This window comes from Dreissena polymorpha, chromosome 13, assembly GCF_020536995.1.
Source record: "Dreissena polymorpha isolate Duluth1 chromosome 13, UMN_Dpol_1.0, whole genome shotgun sequence".
Lineage (NCBI taxonomy): Eukaryota > Metazoa > Mollusca > Bivalvia > Myida > Dreissenidae > Dreissena > Dreissena polymorpha.
In genome coordinates, this window is record NC_068367.1 from 61,352,527 (window position 1) to 61,372,606 (window position 20,080).

The 20,080-nt window shown below is 36.0% G+C and overlaps 2 protein-coding genes across 2 annotated transcripts in view; one reads left to right on the top strand and one right to left on the bottom strand.

Annotated features, from left to right (window-relative positions):
* LOC127855674 (serine/threonine-protein phosphatase 6 regulatory ankyrin repeat subunit A-like) overlaps window positions 1–20,080 on the top strand; it is a 99,007-nt gene that overhangs the window by 51,922 nt on the left and 27,005 nt on the right. Inside the window, exons 18-20 of the mRNA XM_052391429.1 lie at window positions 2,363–2,503; window positions 19,261–19,327; window positions 19,553–19,640. Of these exons, the coding sequence (XP_052247389.1) occupies window positions 2,363–2,503; window positions 19,261–19,327; window positions 19,553–19,640 (296 nt within the window). The remainder of the gene's footprint in view (window positions 1–2,362; window positions 2,504–19,260; window positions 19,328–19,552; window positions 19,641–20,080) is intronic.
* Window positions 7,633–10,966, bottom strand: LOC127855677 (uncharacterized). Its single transcript, XM_052391433.1, has 2 exons — window positions 10,027–10,966; window positions 7,633–9,481 (listed from the first exon to the last, which is right to left on the bottom strand). Exons 1-2 carry the CDS (start codon window positions 10,823–10,825, stop codon window positions 9,117–9,119), a joined length of 1,164 nt encoding a protein of 387 aa, XP_052247393.1. The 5' UTR covers window positions 10,826–10,966; the 3' UTR covers window positions 7,633–9,116.

Genomic DNA, 20,080 nt, shown 5'->3' on the forward strand with positions numbered 1-20,080 from the left:
GTTGACTGTTTGTATTTACATGGATTAACTTTAAATGGGTACAAGTGTCAGCAGTCGATTTTCTATTGTTCTTAGCAGACAACAGACGATGTATCGATAGACAAATTGCTATGTATAATTTTCGCCACTTTACCGTATGTCACAAATGTTTAATATTTTCGAAGTTATTTTCACATGTTTTTATTTGGACTTATTACGAAGATTAATGAATTAAAAACCAATGTAAACATGAGTATTTTGTTATCGGCGGACATTTAAGGAAAAGACGAGTCTGCCTTACCATAAACAGTCATCATTCCTCCGCTTCGGAGATTCTTTATTTTAAAAAAAATCCCGCACAGAATTTTTATTTAATTTTTTTTATTTAATGTACCTCATCCATAAGTTGAGTTGACTTTTAAAGTCAATTTTGGGAGCGTTTTTAGGTCGACTTATGGCCGCAAATTTATGGTTAACTTAAAATCAAATCTTTATGAGATCTCATGGCAGAACAGTTTGGTATTTGGCATATAACATTGTATGGTGGTCCTCTACTGTAGTTATTTGTTAAAATCATTCCGATTGGGTCAATCCTGGCCAGTTCCTGGGGTCACAATATTTTTATTGACTTGTTTATTAAATATCTGTATAAATCTCTGAAACCAATATGATCAAGGGTTTGATATTTGGTATTCAACATCTTATGGTTGTCCTCTCCACTGTTTGTTCAAATTTTACCCCTGGGGTCAAAATGTGCAACGCCCTAGGGGTTACTTGTTTTCCATATATGTATGTAGTGAAAACTCTTAAAATCTCTTAAACCACAGTGCCTAGAGTTTTGTTACTCTGTACTGGGTATTTACGGTCTTTGCTAAGTTTGTTAAAATCAAGCCCCTGGCGTCAAAACATCCCATGCCAAATGGGTAAAATTATTTATAAAGATTGGTATGGTAAGTGTCAATTAACTTAAAAAATATTCTCAGAAACCACAAGGGCTACGGGTACAATATTTGGTCCATAGCATAGTATCCTTTTTATTATACCCCCATTACCATTGGTAATGGGTTTATATAGGAGTCACTTTGTCTGTCTGTCTGTCTGTCTGTCGGTCGGTCTGTCGGTCTGTCCCGAAAGCTTGTCCGGGCCATATATATGTTGTTCATTGTGAGATTTTAAAATCATTTGGCTCATTTGTTCACCATCATCGGACGGTGTGTCAGGCGAAAGAATCACGTTGATATCTCCAAGGTCAAGGTCACACTTTGAGTTCAAAGGTAAAAATTGGCCATAAATGAGCTTGTCCAGGATATAACTATGTCGTTCATTTTGAGATTTTAAAATCATTTGGCACATTTGTTCACCATCATTGGACAGTGTGTCGTGTGAAAGAATTACGTCGATATCTTCAAGGTCAAGGTCACACTGAGTTCAAAGGTAAAAATAGGCCATAAATGAGCTTGTCTGGGCCATAACAATGTTGTTCATTGTGAGATTTTGAAATTATTTGTTCACTATCATTGGACAGTGTGTCGCACAAAAGATTTATGTTGATATCTCCAAGGTCAAGGTCACACTTTGAGTTCAAAGGTCAAAAATGGCATAATAATTCTTAAAAATCGCCGATTCTCTTGTTTTGTGAAGACAGCATGCAAAATAGTCTGTGTCAATGCGGCACGTGGGGGTATACGTCACGTCTGTGACAAAGCTCTAGTTTATTAAAGTTTTCTTCAAATCATCCACCCAGGATCAAAATTAAGCTTTCCCAAGCATATGATTTATATTGACTTATATGGTAAAATAAATTGAACATTTTAGATCCTGCAATAATTTTCAAAGTTCTTATTTTTTCATGAAACTTGAAACATTGATAGATGGCAATATGGAGATTATGCATGTCATTTCATTTTGTTCCTACATCAAAAATTCTGGTTGCAATGGCAACAAATAAAAAAAACAAAAAACATACTGACAATGGTGGAGTTTCATTGGTAGGGGACCATATTGCTTGGCAAACTCTTGTTTAAAATATGTTTTTAGTAAAAACTTTAGTTTGTTCTAATACTGTCTCAGACCACTTTTAGTTGGTGTTATACAGAGTAAAACCTAGATAAAAACTACTGTTGTTCCTTAAAACATCCCCAAAACTGTACATAAACAAGTTTTCATGACATGATTGTTTCTGTTTTGGCAGGCTGCAAACTTACACGAGAATACATGGACAAGTTACTTCACATGGGAGCAGACGTCTTTTCTTCCTTGATGCAGCTGTACTTAATTAAACACAGTTTTTCTGGGCACAATTTTTTCTGTATTGAGAGGCTGCAAACAGACCTGTACTAAATCAAATATAATTTTCTTGACACAATACTGTCTGTTTTTTCAGGCTGCCAATGGACACGAGGAATGCGTGGATGCGTTGCTGCACAACGGGGCTGACATCTCCATACAGGACATGCGAGGTCGCACGGCCCTCCACCTGTCAGCCATGTGTGGACATGTGGGCCTGCTTGGATCACTTTTGTTGGTATGTACAGATGGTTGTTGTTTAGCCAGAAACGTGAGTTATAAGTTAACTCTCTTATTAATGTTATCCGAAACTCATTTATAGAGTGATATTTGTTGCACCCGAAAACATGACTTGGTAGTGAAATCTTTTGTTCAAGCTACAATCTCCGAAAACAGGGTTTAATCCAAGTGCGTAAAGATTTGTTACAGATAAGACACTTGTACTATAGATACTACTTTTTGCTATAAATATACTTCCTTTAAAGGAAAAATACCATTAATACCTCAGTCACAAATAGACACCGATCACCGTCCGATCAGCGGCCTACGTATTTTTCCGCTCATCGGGCTGGCGACCGGCCGATGATCGCACGGAAACCGGGCCAATTTGTAGCATCGTAAATTTTACCCGACGTCGGGCCCGGGAAGGAATCAAAACATGATCGGACGATCAACGCACGGGTATTGCCCGGCGATCGCTCAACATCGGGTGAAACAAACTGTGATATAGAAAATGAATCCGGACTCCGCCCGATGCTACAAAATGACCCGATGTGCGTGGGATCATCGGCCGGCGCCAGCCCGATGAGCGGAAAAAAACGTCGGCCGCTGATCGGACGGTGATCGATGCCTATTTGTGACTGAGGTTTTAAACTTAGTCACTCATCGGACGGCGGACGGCTCCAACGTGTCCAGTCTTCCTGATGCCTGGAGATTGGACAAATCGGCCCGCAACCGGATTATTTGTGACTGAGGCATAAATTGGAAAGTGTTGTCCCTGCTAAGCCCATGCGGACTGCTCAGGCTAATCAGGGTAGACACTTTGCGCACATGCATTTTGTCAAGAGCCTGGCTTATTTATGTTATCTGAAACTCCTTTATTGTCAACATTTGAATAAAGGTTCTTCTAAAAATGAAAGTCTTTAATATACAGGATTATTCGGTAATGGCTAGAGTTTGGAAAAGCTGAATGTATCAAAGAATCCTTCAGAATAGGTTCATCTATGGGGGTAAGATTTTTAGGAATAATTTTGATAAATATTTTTAAATCGCTTTACATTCAAGTAAATCTTTATTTTTATACAGTTTATCAGGCACATGGGTGTGTTTTCTATTTAAATAAGTATTCTTGGGTTATTGTTTTTTAAAGAACAAAAAAAAATAATTTAGGTTTTAGTAAACAATAACAGCAGACCAGCATACATGTATTTTATTGTCATCATTATTATAGGAATCATGTTTTAGTTCATAAAAGAGACACAAGGTTTGATTTTCAGCATAATAAATATTGCCCATACTTAAGTTATTCTATAACAGAAACAGTTCAAATACAACTTTTACAGTTTATGACTTGAGAAGTTGTCATGCTATCATTGAAATTGATTGTAAAACAACATTAATGGAAATTTTTAATGAAATCCAACAGCACTTCATCCAATCTATACCAACTTTTTAATTGAGGTAAATAATGGTTATTTCCCCTACCGGTGAAACCGGAGGGGACTTATGGCTTGCGCTCTGTGTGTCTGTGAGTCTGTCACACTTTTCTGGATCCTGCGATAACTTTAAAAGTTCTTCATATTTTTTCATGAAACTTGAAACATGGACAGATGGCAATATGGAGATTATGCACGCCATTTCATTTTGTTCCTACGTCAAGAATTATGGTTGCTATGGCAACAAATAGACTAGAAATATTGCTGAAAATAGTAGATCCTGCGATTACTTTAAAAGTTCTTCATATTTTTTCATGAAACTTAAAACATGGATAGATGGCAATATGGAGATTATGCACGTCATTTCATTTTGTTTCTACATCAAGAATTTTGGTTGCTATGGCAACAAATAGACTAGAAATATTGCTGAAAATGGTGGAGTTTCACCGGTAAGGGACCATATTCTTGTTATATCTCTCCTTAATTTGATAATAATAATGGCCCTTTAATTACCAACCAATTTGCTTTTTAGCTCACCTGAGCACAGCATGCTCATGTTGAGCTTTTGTGATCACCTTTTGTTTGCCGTGTGTTGTCAATATTTACCATTTAACACTCTAAAGGGCTACAATTATTGTCCGTTCTTTATGAAACTTTGCTTTTCCTTATATGGCTGTAGTTAAACCTTTAGTTGAAAAAATTAAGCACTCTAGAAGTCACATTTTAAGTCAAATCGTTATGAACTTGGTCAGCACATTTGATAACATGGACAAGATAGAAAAGGTTCCAGTCCGTTGAAAAACATAGCCACTGGGAAGCAGGGTAGTTTGCCTTATGTGGCTGTATTGAAACCTTGTTAGCAGTCTGGAAGTCACATTCATTTATTAAGTCATCATGACACTCTCTCAAAACGTTTATTCTACAGGTATCTAGGTCAAGATAATGAATGGTTTCGGTCTATTGAAAACATTGCCGCTAGGGTTTGGGGCAGTATTCCTTATGTAGCTGTTTTGTAACCTAGTTAACTCTACTGAAGTCACATTTTCCCTATCTTCATGAAATTTAATCAAAATGTTTGATCGAATGCTGTTTCAACTGAGTCTGTTAATGGTTCCAGTCTGTTGAAAAATAAAGCTTTCAAGATATGTATTAGTTTGGCTTGTAATTTTGGCTAAATTGCAAGCTTTTAACACCTGCTGTAGTTCCTTCATCCCGAGGATGATAACGACCATAAAACAAAATACTATGATGGTGGGATATTTCAGTTTGTGTGTTTAATGATGATGGTGGTTCACAATAATAGTTCAGTCCTTTCGTGTCTCCCGTGTACGCCTCATGTACCTCATGAGTCGTGATTTTACTTTAAATACATTTTTGAAGGACATAAATCTGGACGTCTGACTGAGTTTTAACGGTATGACTTAATATTGATAAATCTTGGTCATATTGTTTATCTTGACAATATCAGGGCAGATATCTTGATAAACCTTGGTCACAGTGTTTATCTTGACAATATCAGGTCAGAGACCTTGATAAACAATGATCATATTGTTTAAATTGACAATATCTGGGCAGAGATGTTAATTAACCTTGGCCATAGTGTTTATCTTTACAATATCAGGGCAGAGACCTTGATAAACCTTGGTCATAGTGTTTATCTTAACAATATCAGGGCAGAGACCTTGATAAACCTTGGTCATAGTGTTTATCTTTACAATATCAGGGAAGAGACCTTGATAAACCATGGTCATAGTGTTTATCTTTACAATATCAGGGCAGAGATCTTGATTAACCTTGGTCATAGTATTTATCTTGACTATATCAGGCCAGAGACCTAGATTGACCTTGGTCATAGTGTTTATCTTGACAATATCAGGGCAGAGACCTTAATAAAACTTGGTGATAGTGTTTACCTTGACAATATCAGGGCACATATCTTGATAAAACTTGTTCATAGTGTTAATCTTGACAATATCTAGGCAGAAATCTTGATAAACCTTGGCCATGGTGTTTGTCTTGACAATATCAGGGCAGAAATCTTGATAAACCTTGGTCATAGTGTTTATCTTGACAATATCAGGTCATAGCCCTTGCTAAACCTTGGTCATAGTGTTTATCTTGACAATATCTGGGCAGAGATCTTAATTAACCTTGGTCATAGTGTTTATCTTAACAATATCAGGGCAGAAACCTTGATAAACCTTGGTCATAGTGTTTATCTTGACAATATCAGGTCAGAGACCTTGTTAAACATTGCTCATAGTGTTTATCTTGACAATATCTGGGCAGAAATCTTAATAAACATTGGCCATAGTGTTTATCTTGTCAATATCAGGGCAGAGACCTTGATAAACCTTGGTCATAGTGTTTATTTTTACAATATCAGGGCAGACATCTTGATTAAACTTAGTCATAGTATTTATCTTAACTATACCAGAGCAGAGACCTTAATGAACCATGATCATAGTGTTTATCTTGACAATATCAGGGCAGAGACCTTGATAAATCTTGGTGATAGTGTTTACCTTGACAATAGCAGGGCAGATATATTGATAAACCTTGGTCATAGTGTTTATCTTGACAATATCTAGGCAGATATCTTGATAAACCTTGGTAATAGTGTTTATCTTGACAATATCTAGGCAGATATCTTGATAAACCTTGGTCATTGTGTTTATCTTGACAATATCATGGCAGATATCTTGATAAACCTTGGTGATAGTGTTTACCTTAACAATATCAGGGCAGAGATCTTGATAAACCTTGGTCATAGTGTTTATCTTGACAATATCTGGGCAGAGATCTTAATAAACCTTGGTCCTAGTGTTTATCTTGACAATAGATGGGCAGATATCTTGATAAACCTTGTTCATAGTGTTTATCTTGACAATATCAAGGCAGATATCTTGATAAACCTTGGGCATGGCGTTTATCTTGACAATATCATGGCAGAGATCTTGCTTAACCTTGGTCATAGTGTTTATCTTAACAATATCAGGGCAGAGACCTTGATAAAGCCTGGTCATAGTGTTTATCTTCACAATAGCATGGCAGAGATCTTGATAAACCTTGGTCATAGTGACAATATCAGGACAGAGTCCGAACCAGAGTCATGTTAATAAAAAAACTAGTATATAAGGTCAAATAAAAAAAAAAAACATTTTTACCAATCTAAAGGCCACATATATGACTCAACCTTTCTGAAACTTGGTCCAAGTGTTTATTGTGACATTTTTGTGACTGCATTCTATATCTGGGTCAGATGTGACCATAAACTAGGTGACAAGGTAAAATCTTAGAAAAACCTTGTTACCTCTCTAGAGGCAAATTGTATAACTCAATATTGAAGAAACTTGGTCATACTATTTATTTTTGTAATATTTAAGCTGAATTTAGTCTGGATCAAATAGGTAAAAACAAACTTGATAACACTTGGCTAGGATGTGCATCTTTACAATATTTTCACAAAGGAAAATTGGCTTGGCCTTTGTAATACTCTTTTAAGGGAATTAATTCAAACACTGAATTTACTTTCAATATTATGATTTTAATTACAAAATATACACATAATTACACAAGTTCCTAGTGTTGCAAAAGTGTTCAGTAACTGATTTCCACAAGTTTCTATCTGCCTAATGTTCAAACTATGTATATCTAATATATGAGTCTTTTTGTTGACATCTTGTTACTTCTTTTTTAATTTTTTATAAATAGTTTCAATAAACGTTGAAAGGCATTATGCACACATCAAAACATGGGTATAACAAAAGGATGATTAATTAATATTAATCCTACAAACTGTGAATTGCAAGACTATAATATAAGATTACAACAAAATGATTGACAAACACTATTTTTTAATCTGCATATTTACATGAAGGAATCAAAAAGTTTCTGATAATAAGGTATAGTTGTCCTTAAATTATTAAACTGCACACAAACTATCTGATTATAAACACACATCTAAACAAACTAATAAAGTCAAAAAGGTCATGCATTGTGACAATATATAGACCATGTTTAAATCTGGTTCAAATTTGGTAAAAAAATAGCTCACTTCAAGTCTGTGAGCACCTAGAGGTCATCATGGTATTCTAGTTATCATCATACATTAAAAATTACAAATGTTATGCCCCTTTTTTAAATAAGACATTCTATTACATCATGCCGTTTTTGTGTTTATAATTTTTCTGGAGCCATAACTCGAAAACTAAGACGTACACATGAATTGTTTCAAACATAACTCCTGTTTTCATATTTTCACTGTTATTGCTCTTGTGGATGTTAATTTTGAACCTGGACTGTGGCATATTGGGACTATAATATGTGATAAAGCTTGTATGGTTGGAAAACTAGGTCTTGAAACTGAACTGTAAATGCAGGGGGGAGGGGGGCTATTTCAAGCAGGACATTGAGAGGACCTTGGAAGTTCAGAAAATTCTGCTCTGTCTCAATAGTTAAGAGAGTAATTTTAATGCACAAAGCTTTCACTTATGTTTATCTCGTGTATTTACCGAGGATTGTTAGAAAGGTTTGGTCAATAATCTCTGCTGGCATAGGGTTAATTGAGAATGTATGTTGCTGATTATTTTATGTTGATTAACAGACTTTTGGATCAGACTATTATTTGATTGCAAATCCTTTTATTTTGACATTAATGTGGCGGAGTTTCATATGTTTTGCTTTGATGTGTCATTTGGAAAATGATAATTGTTGTTAGATATTATACTCACATGCATATAAATTTGAACAATGCTTGACACACTCACACATAATGTTCATAAACATATGAATATCATGCACATCATGAACGATATCAATAGATGATATTTATTAACAATGAGTTATTTGCCCCCCCCCCCCTAAAAAAAAAACAAAAACAAAAAAACAATTGATAAACTGGTTCAGAAATGTTTGTACAATCACTTTAAAATCTAGTTTCGATGAAACTAATTATTTATTTATTTTTTCAAATTATATGTGAGCATATTTCAGTTTAATGATACCAGGTTGATAAAGACTGGTTTTATGGTAAATTTGTGCATGTAAGGCTTTTACACAGGGAATATTGAATATGTCCTATTGCAACAGGTCTGATATACATTTTATTTAAGAGTTCAACTATTTTAAAATGAGAACTGTATATATGAATGTGTTAATTATTATAAATGATTATAAATCATCCATCTGCAACAGTCACTGTTCCTTAAACGCTATGATGTCATTATTTCTGTACATTCCTACAATGATTGAGCGTGTGTGCTTACTGTAGTAGACAGATAAAGGGAGACTCACACCATTATTCTTTGTGACCACCTCTGCCAGTATCTGTCTACCATCTCTGTCCACCTGGACTACTGGGTGTGTATAGTATCCACACACCAGAACTTGTCCTGAATCTGTCACATGTAGGCCAGGTCGTCCATATATAGAGGCGCTCAGGTCAGGTACAGTCAGGCTGGAGATCACTGTGCCATCCCTGGACAGTGTGACCAGCTTGTTACTGGAAATGTTGGCCACATATATCCTGTCACCATCTGGACTCACTGCACAGGAGGTCTCTGTGGTATAGAAGACAGTGAGATGTTGTTATTATATTGAAATAAAGGAAATGATAAAAAAAATGAAAGTCTAATGATCCTGTCATGTAATAAATTCCAGCTTTTGTGTAGAATATACTACGTAATAAAACACTTAATAACGTTAATGAACATGAAATAACACTAGAACACTGTTGAAATTAAAAACATCAAATGTCAACTATATATAGAGACCAGTTGTATTCTGAATGTCATATATTGTAGGTCTTTATTTTGATACATTGGTTACATGTTTAAATTTGGGAATAATTATCAAAGACATCATTGTTTAACTTCAATATAAAATTGTTAACTTGTGATAAAAATTTGTGAATATGCATAAAAAATTAAATGTTAGACAAAGGTTCAACATGTTAAGCTAATTATTTACAAAACATACAATTGGTTGCTAAGATTACTGGTATGTGAAGCTTATAACTCCTTAATTTCAATGACGGTAGAAGCCTGGGCCCAACTGTTTGGAACATTAGAATAATGCTAATTATAATTATTACCTATAAATTTACCTGATTTATCCTTATACATCTTGCTCACCAGTCTTCCATCCAGAGTATAGTTATACAGAGCTTCACCATCTGTAATGTACAGGTTACCATGGTGATGGGCAATACCCTTGCAGTTATGTTGGAGCTTCAGTATCCTTTCCTCTTTCAACTGATCATTGGTCACTCTGATAAAGTGGACCTCCTCGTTATGCACAGTAACAGCCACCAGACTGGAGTCAATGCTGCACATGGACCGTGGTTTACCAGGCAAGTCACAGTGGGCCACCACCTTGTAGGTCCTATCCAGGAGCTTCACTCTACAGTTCATCCTGTCTGTGATGAGGAGTTCTCCAGAAGCTGTCTCACAGATACCATTTATGTAGCACTTGCTTCGATCACGCTCAATCTTCACACTGTACTTCTTACTACTCTTCACTTTTATGATTTGATCAGGTTTGCTTACTGCACCTGGTTGATGTCCCTGGACCAGCTGGTGTGATGAGCTTGATACAGGATCAGATACCAGGCCTGACTTGGGCAGATGACTGTTTTGGTTTCCAGGGCTATAGTGTCTAGATGAACTTGATTCTGGAATGGATGTGTTTACCTTTAATCTTGAAGCTGTTTGGTTTCCAGGGTCAGACTGGTTGCATGCTTTAGGTCTATTCTGTCTGGTATATGTGTTCTGTGTTGTCCTTTTAGTGGGTTGTGATTGTTTAACTGTGCTCAGTATTTGTCCCAATCCAGATAGAACGGACAGGGTTTGTTGGATGGTTCTATCAGGATTAAAGGTTAGTGTCCTCTCATTATTTGCTGTCATATCTTTTAAAGATGCTTCTACCTTGAGGGACTGGTCAAGGCATTTTCTGTACTTGATAAAACTCAGTGCTTCTTTTTTGTCTTTACTTGTCAGCAAATTTTCTTGTAAGCATGATATATTTTTTAAGGACTTATTGCACTTTTCAATGTCATTGCTGATAGATGTCTTCACATTGACCAACAATGTGTCCAAAGCCTTCTTGGTACTTTTCTCCAGTTGATCCAAAGCGTCATTTATAGTCTTTCGTAAAGCATTGATTTCTTCCAGAATTTTCTTGTAAGATTTCTCAAGAGATTTCACATTTTCCTCAAAGTCATGTTTCTTCTTTATCAACTGCTGGTGTTGTGTATCAAGAGTTGCTGACAACTGTTGGAAGTCTCTTTTTTGATTGAGGTCTTTCACCTTGTCAGCTATTAGTACCACATGACTGCATAACCTGCAAAAACAAACACACTTAAAGTTGATTATGTATGCGTTTTGTCAAGCATTGTTAATATTGGTAGGTATACAATTTATTTTTAAGCATATTATTTTGTCATATGAATTTTTTTCCGAACAATATCTAGAGATGCTTTTACTTATATCTATCTACTGTCCAATCTGAGTTTGTGGTCACCTGGTATGAGCGGTCAGTCTAGATTCCCAGACTACCCCCCACCCCACCAAATTCATTGTTTATTTCTCCTGAGTGTAGCCTGCCATAAGCGACCAGGACCCATTTAATTTCACACCAATAGCAATTGTCACCTGCCTTTAGCGTTTACAAGGCATTATTGCAAGTTGAGAAAAATAAACACTCAGTTTAATCTATAAGCATTGTTGTCTCTTACATTGCAGGTCATATTGTCTATTTTGCAATTAAAGAATCAGATTAAGTTAATTTTTATGCCCCCCTTCGAAGAAGAGGGGGTATATTGCTTTGCTCATGTCGGTCTGTCGGTCGGTCGATCGGTCCGTCCACCAGGTGGTTGTCAGACGATAACTCAGAACGCTTGGGCCTAGGATCATGAAACTTCATAGGTACATTGATCATGACTCACAGATGACCCATATTGATATTGAGGTCACTAGGTCAAAGGTAAAGGTCACGGTGACCAGAAATAGTAAAATGGTTTTTGAATGATAACTCAAGAATGCATACGCCTAGGATCATGAAACTTCATGGGTAGATTGATCATGACTTGCAGATGACCCCTATTGATTTTGAGGTCACTAGGTCAAAGGTCAAGGTCACGGTGACCCGAAATAGTAAAATGGTTTCCGGATGATAACTCTAGAACGCATACGCCTAGGATCATGAAACTTCATGGGTAGATTGATCATAACTCGCAGATGACCCCTATTGATTTTGAGGTCACTAGGTCTAAGGTCAAGGTCATGGTGACCCGAAATAGTAAAATGGTTTTCGGATGATAACTCAAGAACGCATATGCCTAGGATCATGAAACTTCATAGGTAGATTGATCATGACTTGCAGATGACCCCTATTGATTTTGAGGTCACAAGGTAAAAGGTCAAGGTCACGGTGACCAGAAATAGTAAAATGATTTTTGGATGATGACTCAAGAACGCTTTTGCCTAGGATCATGACACTTCATAGGTACATTGATCGTGACCCGCAGATGACCCCTATTGATTTTCAGGTCACTAGGTCAAAGGTCAAGGTCACAGTGACAAAAATCGTATTCACACAATGGCTGCCACTACAATGGACAGCCCATATGGGGGGCATGCATGTTTTACAAACAGCCCTTGTTCTTTTTTATACAGTCCATTGCTGTTTATTTTGTATATGGCTCAAGTACGATTGTATGCTTAAGAGCTAATAAATGTTCTTGTTATCATTTACAATACAAACCAAAAGGTTGATAAAACTGTTTCATCTGTTAGTTCAACTAAAGAGCATTTAGCTTAAAGTTGGCAAAATTACTTTGTCAGTTTGTGATGAAAACAGTTGCTCTTAATTGAAAGCGAACAGAGAGTTTTAAACTAATCCGGTGGTTCGTGTTTTGGACTAATCAAACTAATCACTTGAGGTCGCCGTGGTGTAATGGATATGGTGTCCGCCTTGCGACCGGGAGGTCAGGGGTTCGATCCCCACGGTGGGAGTGTTCTTTAGATCTCCCCCAAAGACACCAAGTACTGGTTCTAGGCCCAGGAAACGGACTCGAGAGCGTTTTAATAAGCCTGAGGCTTTAATTTCAATAGCTAAAATGAAAAGGTTAAAACTTAAACTGTTTTGTTGATTAATAAGGATAATAATAAAAATAAGACATTGAATTGATCAAAGCATAACAATTTGAAACTAATCTTGTTCAATTAACTTCGCCGGGATATAGCAGTCGTGGAACATCGACAATCTCCGGTATTCTCCTTAAAAATCTCTTCTCATGCAGAGTGCTCAACATTTGATAATTAAAGATTATTTAAATAGCAATGTACAAAGTTCAACATTCCTTTTTAGCTCATCTATTTAAAAAAAATAAATTATGAGCTATTGTCATCACCTTGGCGTCTGCGTCGGCGTCGGCGTCCGGTTAAGTTTTGCGTTTAGGTCCTGTTTTCTCAGAAAGTATCAATGCTATTGCATTCAAACTTGGTACACTTACTTACTATCATGAGAGGACTGGGCAGGCAAAGTAAGATAACTCTGGCGTGCATTTTGACAGAATTATGTGCCCTTTTTATACTTAGAAAATTGAAAATTTTGGTTAAGTTTTGCGTTTAGGTCCACTTTTCTCAGAAAGTATCAATGCTATTGCATTCAAACTTGGTACACTTACTTACTATCATGAGGGAACTGGGCAGGCAAAGTAAGATAACTCTGGCGTGCAGTTTGACAGAATTATGTGCCCTTTTTATACTTAGAAAATTGAAAAATTTGGTTAAGTTTTGTGTTTAGGTCCATTTTATTCCGTAAGTATCGAAGCTATTGCTTTCATACTTGCAACACTTACTAACTATCATAAGGGGACTGTGCAGGCAAAGTAATGTAACTCTGACTGGCATTTGGACAGAATTATGTGCCCTTTTTATACTTAGAAAATTGAAAATTTGGTTAAGTTTTGTGTTTAGGTCCACTTTATTTCTACAGTATCAAAGCTATTGCTTTCATACTTGCAACACTTATTAACTATCATAAGGGGACTGTGCAGGCAAAGTTATGTAACTCTGACTGGCATTTGGACGGAATTATGGGCCCTTTATACTTAGAAAATTGAAAATTTGGTTAAGTTTTGTGTTTTGGTCCACTTTACCCCCCAAAGTATCTTAGATATTGCTTTCATACTTGGAACACTCGCAAACTATCAGAAGGGTACAGTAAAAGGACAAGTTGCATAACTCTGGTTGTCATTTTTACTGAATTATGGCCCTTTTTTGACTTAGTAACTTTGAATATATGGTTAAATTTTGTGTTTCGATCCACTTTACTTCTTAATTATCAAGGCTATTGCTTTCGAACTTCAAATACTTTCATGCTATCATCAGGTTACTGCACCTGGAAAGTTGAATTTTACCTTGACCTTTGAATCACCTTGACTCTCAAGGTCAAATTATTAAATTTTGCTAAAATTGCCATAACTTCTTTATTTATGATTAGATTTGATTGATACTTTGACAAAACTACTCTAACCTGACATACCACAATAGACTCCACCCAAACCATCCCCCAATCCCCCCCCCCCCTATTTTTTTTTTTTTTTTTAAGATCATCTCACAAATGACCACCACACCCTCACACTATACCCCCCCCCCACCCCCCACCCCCCCAATTTTTTTTTTGGAAACGGTTAAAAAACACAAATATTTATTTTTGTTATTTTATGTTTGAAATACCGTCCAACCATCGCACCCAAGAATCCCCCCCCCCCCCCCCCCCCACTCCCCCCCCCCCTGATTTTTTTTTTGCCTTTTTTTTCGCATTTTTGGAAGATTATGTAATAAATTTCCACACCCCCACACTATACACCCCTCTTCACTCCACCCCTCCCTCTTTTGTGATTGAAAATGAGAGTCCCTTCACCTTTAAAAAGAAAATAGATGAGCGGTCTGCACCCGCAAGGCGGTGCTCTTGTTTATAAAATAGATTAGCGCTCGAAATCGGGAATTTCAGTATTTTACAATGTGAAGCTCCTACTGTCAGATGCTAGCGCGGGTAAAGATATTCCCCAATACAAAAAACTAATTCAGTGTTATTATGCCCCCCTTCGAAGAAGAGGGGGTATATTGCTTTGCTCATGTCGGTCGGTCGGTCGGTCCGTCCACCAGGTGGTTTCCGGATGATAACTCAAGAACGCTTGGGGCTAGGATCATGAAACTTCATAGGTACATTGATCATGACTCGCAGATGACCCCTATTGATTTTGAGGTCACTAGGTCAAAGGTTAAGGTTACAGGTGAAGGTCACAGTTACTGGAAATAGGCATTTTAAGGATTTAGCATGGTTCGAACAAGGAAAACAACTACCGTTTATGCATGTCCTTTTTATTACAGCATTTGCCTCCCTTTAATTCATTTAAAATCTCATTTACAACAGAGATTCCAAATCTGACCTGTACATGAGGCCCATATTTACTGCCATTGTTAGCTTACCTTTTCCTATTTGATCATTCTTAAGTATTGGTATTGTAATGCTGCTGCTACTGCTACTTCTACTGCTACTGCTACTTCTACTACTACTACTACTACTACTACTACTACTACTACTACTACTACTACTACTACTTCTACTTCTACTACTACTACTACTACTACTACTACTACTACTACTACTACTACTACTACTACTACTGCTACTACTACTTCTACTACTACTACTACTACTACTACTACTACTACTACTACTACTACTACTACTACTACTACTACTACTACTACTACTACTACTACTACGATTCCAAATCTGACCTGTAAATGAGCCCCATATTTACTGCCAGTGCTAGGTTACCTTTTCCCATTTGATCATTCTTAAGTATTGGTATTGTAATACTGCTGCTACTGCTACTGCTACTGCTACTTCTACTACAACTGCTACTACTACTACTACTACTACTACTACTACTACTACTACTACTACTACTACTACTACTACTACTACTACTACTACTACTACTACTACTACTAATACTACTACTCTTACTACTACTACTACTCCTACTACTACTACTACTACACTACTACTACTACTACTACTACTACTACTGCTACTTCTACTACTACTACTACTACTACTACTACTACTACTACTACTACTACTACTACTACTACTACTACTCCTACTACTACTACTACTACTACACTACTGCTACTTCTACTACTACTGCTACTTCTACTACTACTACTACTACTACTACTACTACTACTACTACTACTACTACTACTACTCCTACAACTACTATTACTACTACTACTACTACCACTACTACTACTCCTCCTACTCCTACTCCACCACCACCACCACCACCGTTCACAGTGACAAAAAACGTTTTCACACAATGGCTGCTACTACAACTTATAGCCAATATAGAGGGGCATGCATGTTTTACAAACAGCTCTTGTCTTATTATAATAAATTGACCCATTCTGAAACAACAAATCATATCAGGGCTCTCGCTGGATTAAATTTTTTGTTTGCCACCCATATTTGCCTTTTTTTCGCTATTTTAAAAATAAGAGCCATTTTGTAGCCATTTTTAAATCCTAGTCTAAAATGCATATACAATTAATTTAAGTAGTGTGTAGCTCTTAACCAATTATTACCATGCAATACCAATGCAAAGAAAAGGAACGTTATTTCATTCATATTTATGTGTGCTTTCCATAAAAAATCTACATAATATAATGGTATCATAAAAGTATGTTAATTTGCCAAGATTAGCATACATATTTACTAATGACATTTAATTCCATTGTTGGTTAGCGCAATCATGAAAATAATGCTTAATAAAATTACTTTACCACTAATTACTTAGAGTATCCATGGACACCATGCTTGTTTATCACAAATTAATTATCACAGTGTTGATACAGAACAAACGGATAGATACACACGGATAAGCAACATTAAACCAAACAAATCTAAAACCCTCAAATGCTTCAAACTATAACAACTCTTTCAATTGAAGCATGTGGGCATTAGAGGCACGCTTTTCATGTGTGGCAATTAATGCGTTCTGATTGGATAATACATTTATTTCTTCCTATTAGACTCCACCAAGGGGAGGTTATACTGGCTAGATCTTCAGAATATTTTGTGGCGTATACATGTTTGAGATTCCCGCACGCAGGAATGGTTTCCAGTCGAGTAACTTATATTTTTTAAAGTGAAAAATAAATGAAAATCCGATTTGGCCACTTGTTTTTTGCAAATTAAAAGTAAATTTTCGCCCTTTTCTAAAACTTGTAAGAAATTTTTTCAAAATTGTGATGGCAGCGGTACTTCAAATGGAATAGTTATTGGGAAATCTTTATAAAATAAATATCATAGAATGCTTTAAATAATTATCTCCATTTAAATTATAAGTAAAGGTAGTTATTGCATAATTAAATATGGATTTTAAAATAACATTTTGTATCATTTTTTAACTGAACTTTCTAACTTACACTGAAGTGGAATCAGATTAATAAATGATTAAACATTATTGAGCTTGAAACACAAGTATTTAATGTTTTATGAACGAAAAGAAAAGATGTGCTAAGCTTGTGTTTGTTTGAATGAAAATGATGTTTGTGCACATGAGGTTTTCAAAGCTTTTGATCCTATAAGCTGCCCAACAATCTAAAATGTGGTCACCTGACTGTAGCATTGACTGGCCTCTGTACATAGGTTTGACTGTATATTGCAATACTCAATAGATCGTTACCTGACTGTAGCATTCACTTGCCTAAATCAGCTACTTTGACCACTTGTCTTGACTGGTCTCTGTACATAGGTTGTACTGTATATTGCAATACTTGTTACCTGACTGTAGCATTCACTTACCTAAAGCAGCCACTTTGATATTGCATTGACTGGTCTCTGTACATAGGTTGTACTGTATATTGCAATACTTGTTACCTGACTGTAGAATTCACTTGCCTAAATCAGCCACTTTGACCACCCCTTTGACTTGCCTCTGTACACAGGTTGTACTGTATATTGCTATGCTTGTTACCTGACTGTAGCCTAAATCAGCCATTTTGACCACTTACCTGGACTGGTCTCTGTACACAGGTTGATTGTCAATTAGAAATAAATAAAAATCATGTGCAAAAAAAATCTTTATATAGAGTGCAGTCCTTTTTACTTACTGATGATTGTGGACATGGCAGGCATGACATATCAGCTGACTGTGGTCCTCACAGAATCCTGTCAGTTTTTCTTTCTTGTGCTCCTGACATATCTCTTGTTCAGACACATCAGTCTCAGGCCACTGGCTGATGTTTTTCTTGTCCAAAATTGCATGCTTCTTGTAAAGATAGTTATGATGCTTAACACATTTGCTACAGTAAAATTTAGAACATTCCTCACAGTAAAAATCAGCCTCCGTGTTTCTGTCATTTTCCTGACATGTAAAGCAAGAAAAGTCAAAGTATGATTCTGATCCTTTATGAATCAAACTCTCCATATAAGAAGCCATTTTGTCACTATTGATAACTTCTTTCGTTGCTAATTTAAACCTTGAAATTCCAACTTACTAACCCATGTCAGGTGATATCCAGACATGCGATTGTGGAGCGTGTTCTACTTTAGTTGTTCAAGTGCCCATATCTTATTACCAATAGTGACGGGTTTATAAGCAAAATGTTTACAGCATGATATGGTCTAAAGTGTAGAGCAAAGAGTTTGTATATGCTGTTGAATTTTAATAGTCCTATTGATAACCAATTCATAGACAGAAAAACACAGTGTATTTTCACTCATGACATGAGTTTAATATCAGGGAACTAAATAAGTTTTGATGTCAAATATGAATGTAGATTACAATTAAAATTGAGTAAAAATAAACACTCAATCTTAAATTGAGGAATGAAAAAAAAGAGAAATCTATTAGAGAGTACCTGCAAAAGTTAACAATCTAGTTGTAACAAATTGACAATAAAACTTTCCCATTCCTGAGTGGTACTTGTTTTCCATATATGTATGTAGTGAAAACTTTAAAAAGTTCACAAATGATTTGGTACTTAATTGGCATTTGAAATTGTTTGTTGGTCCTGTACTAAGTTTCTTCAGATCATGCCTATGGTGTTGACATTGGCTCCTTAATGGGTTTTTTACTGGCTTCAATTCTGACTTCTAATAAAACATTCTGACTTTGAAATAATTGATAAGACGCACAAGGGAATACCAGCAGTTATGATTTGTCTTAAAAAAAGTTGCGTCTTACAACCCGGAAAAAAATACTATTACACTATTTCATTATTATAACTAAAATATTACTATTGTTTTATTTCAGATGGGACCAGTGGAGAAAATCCACGACAGACTGGGCTACACCCCACTCCATTTTGCATGTTATAATGGTAATTATAGATTGCAAGACTGTGCAAATACGAACCTGATACTCATACATGTGCACTTAGTACTGGTAAACAAAGTTTGGTCAGCCTGCATACAAAAAGTACAAGTGAGTTAACAGACTTCCATGATGTGACTGAAAAACTTTTGAATTTATTGGAATCAAATTAATAAACCAAGAAACATATTGTTTTTAACATACTTTGTAGAAGTGTCATTTTCATTCGCAGGTCATGAGGCGTGTGTGGATCTTTTATTGGAAAATGAAGAACATCGAAAATTTACTGGCAACACCTTCTCTCCTTTGCATTGTGCTGTGTGAGTAAAATTTTGCCATTGTTTTTTTTTTTATTTTATCAGATGCTGAACTGAAAATCCAGTATGATTACAATATTTCAAGATTCTTTTCTTTCTGTTCATTTGGTTTTCTTGATTTTGTCCATACAAGGATTTGTAAATTGTAACATTAAGATTAAGATTTGTATTTTTCAACCACAGAATTTGTTTACCGTACTTTATGAGAGCTAGGCATATGGATTCCGCCTTGTCCGTCCTTCTGTCTGTCCCACTTGTTTGTGTAGTGCATTTCTCAATTATAACATCTGTTGTAAAGCGATGACAGTGTGCAAATATATCAACGAGCATGTGAAAGTATGCACCTTCATATTTTGGTATTGACATTTTATACATTACTGGAATTATGCCCCCTTCTTTTAGAGAAAAAATATACAGTTTTCAACCTGTGTTGGGCGTAAGTT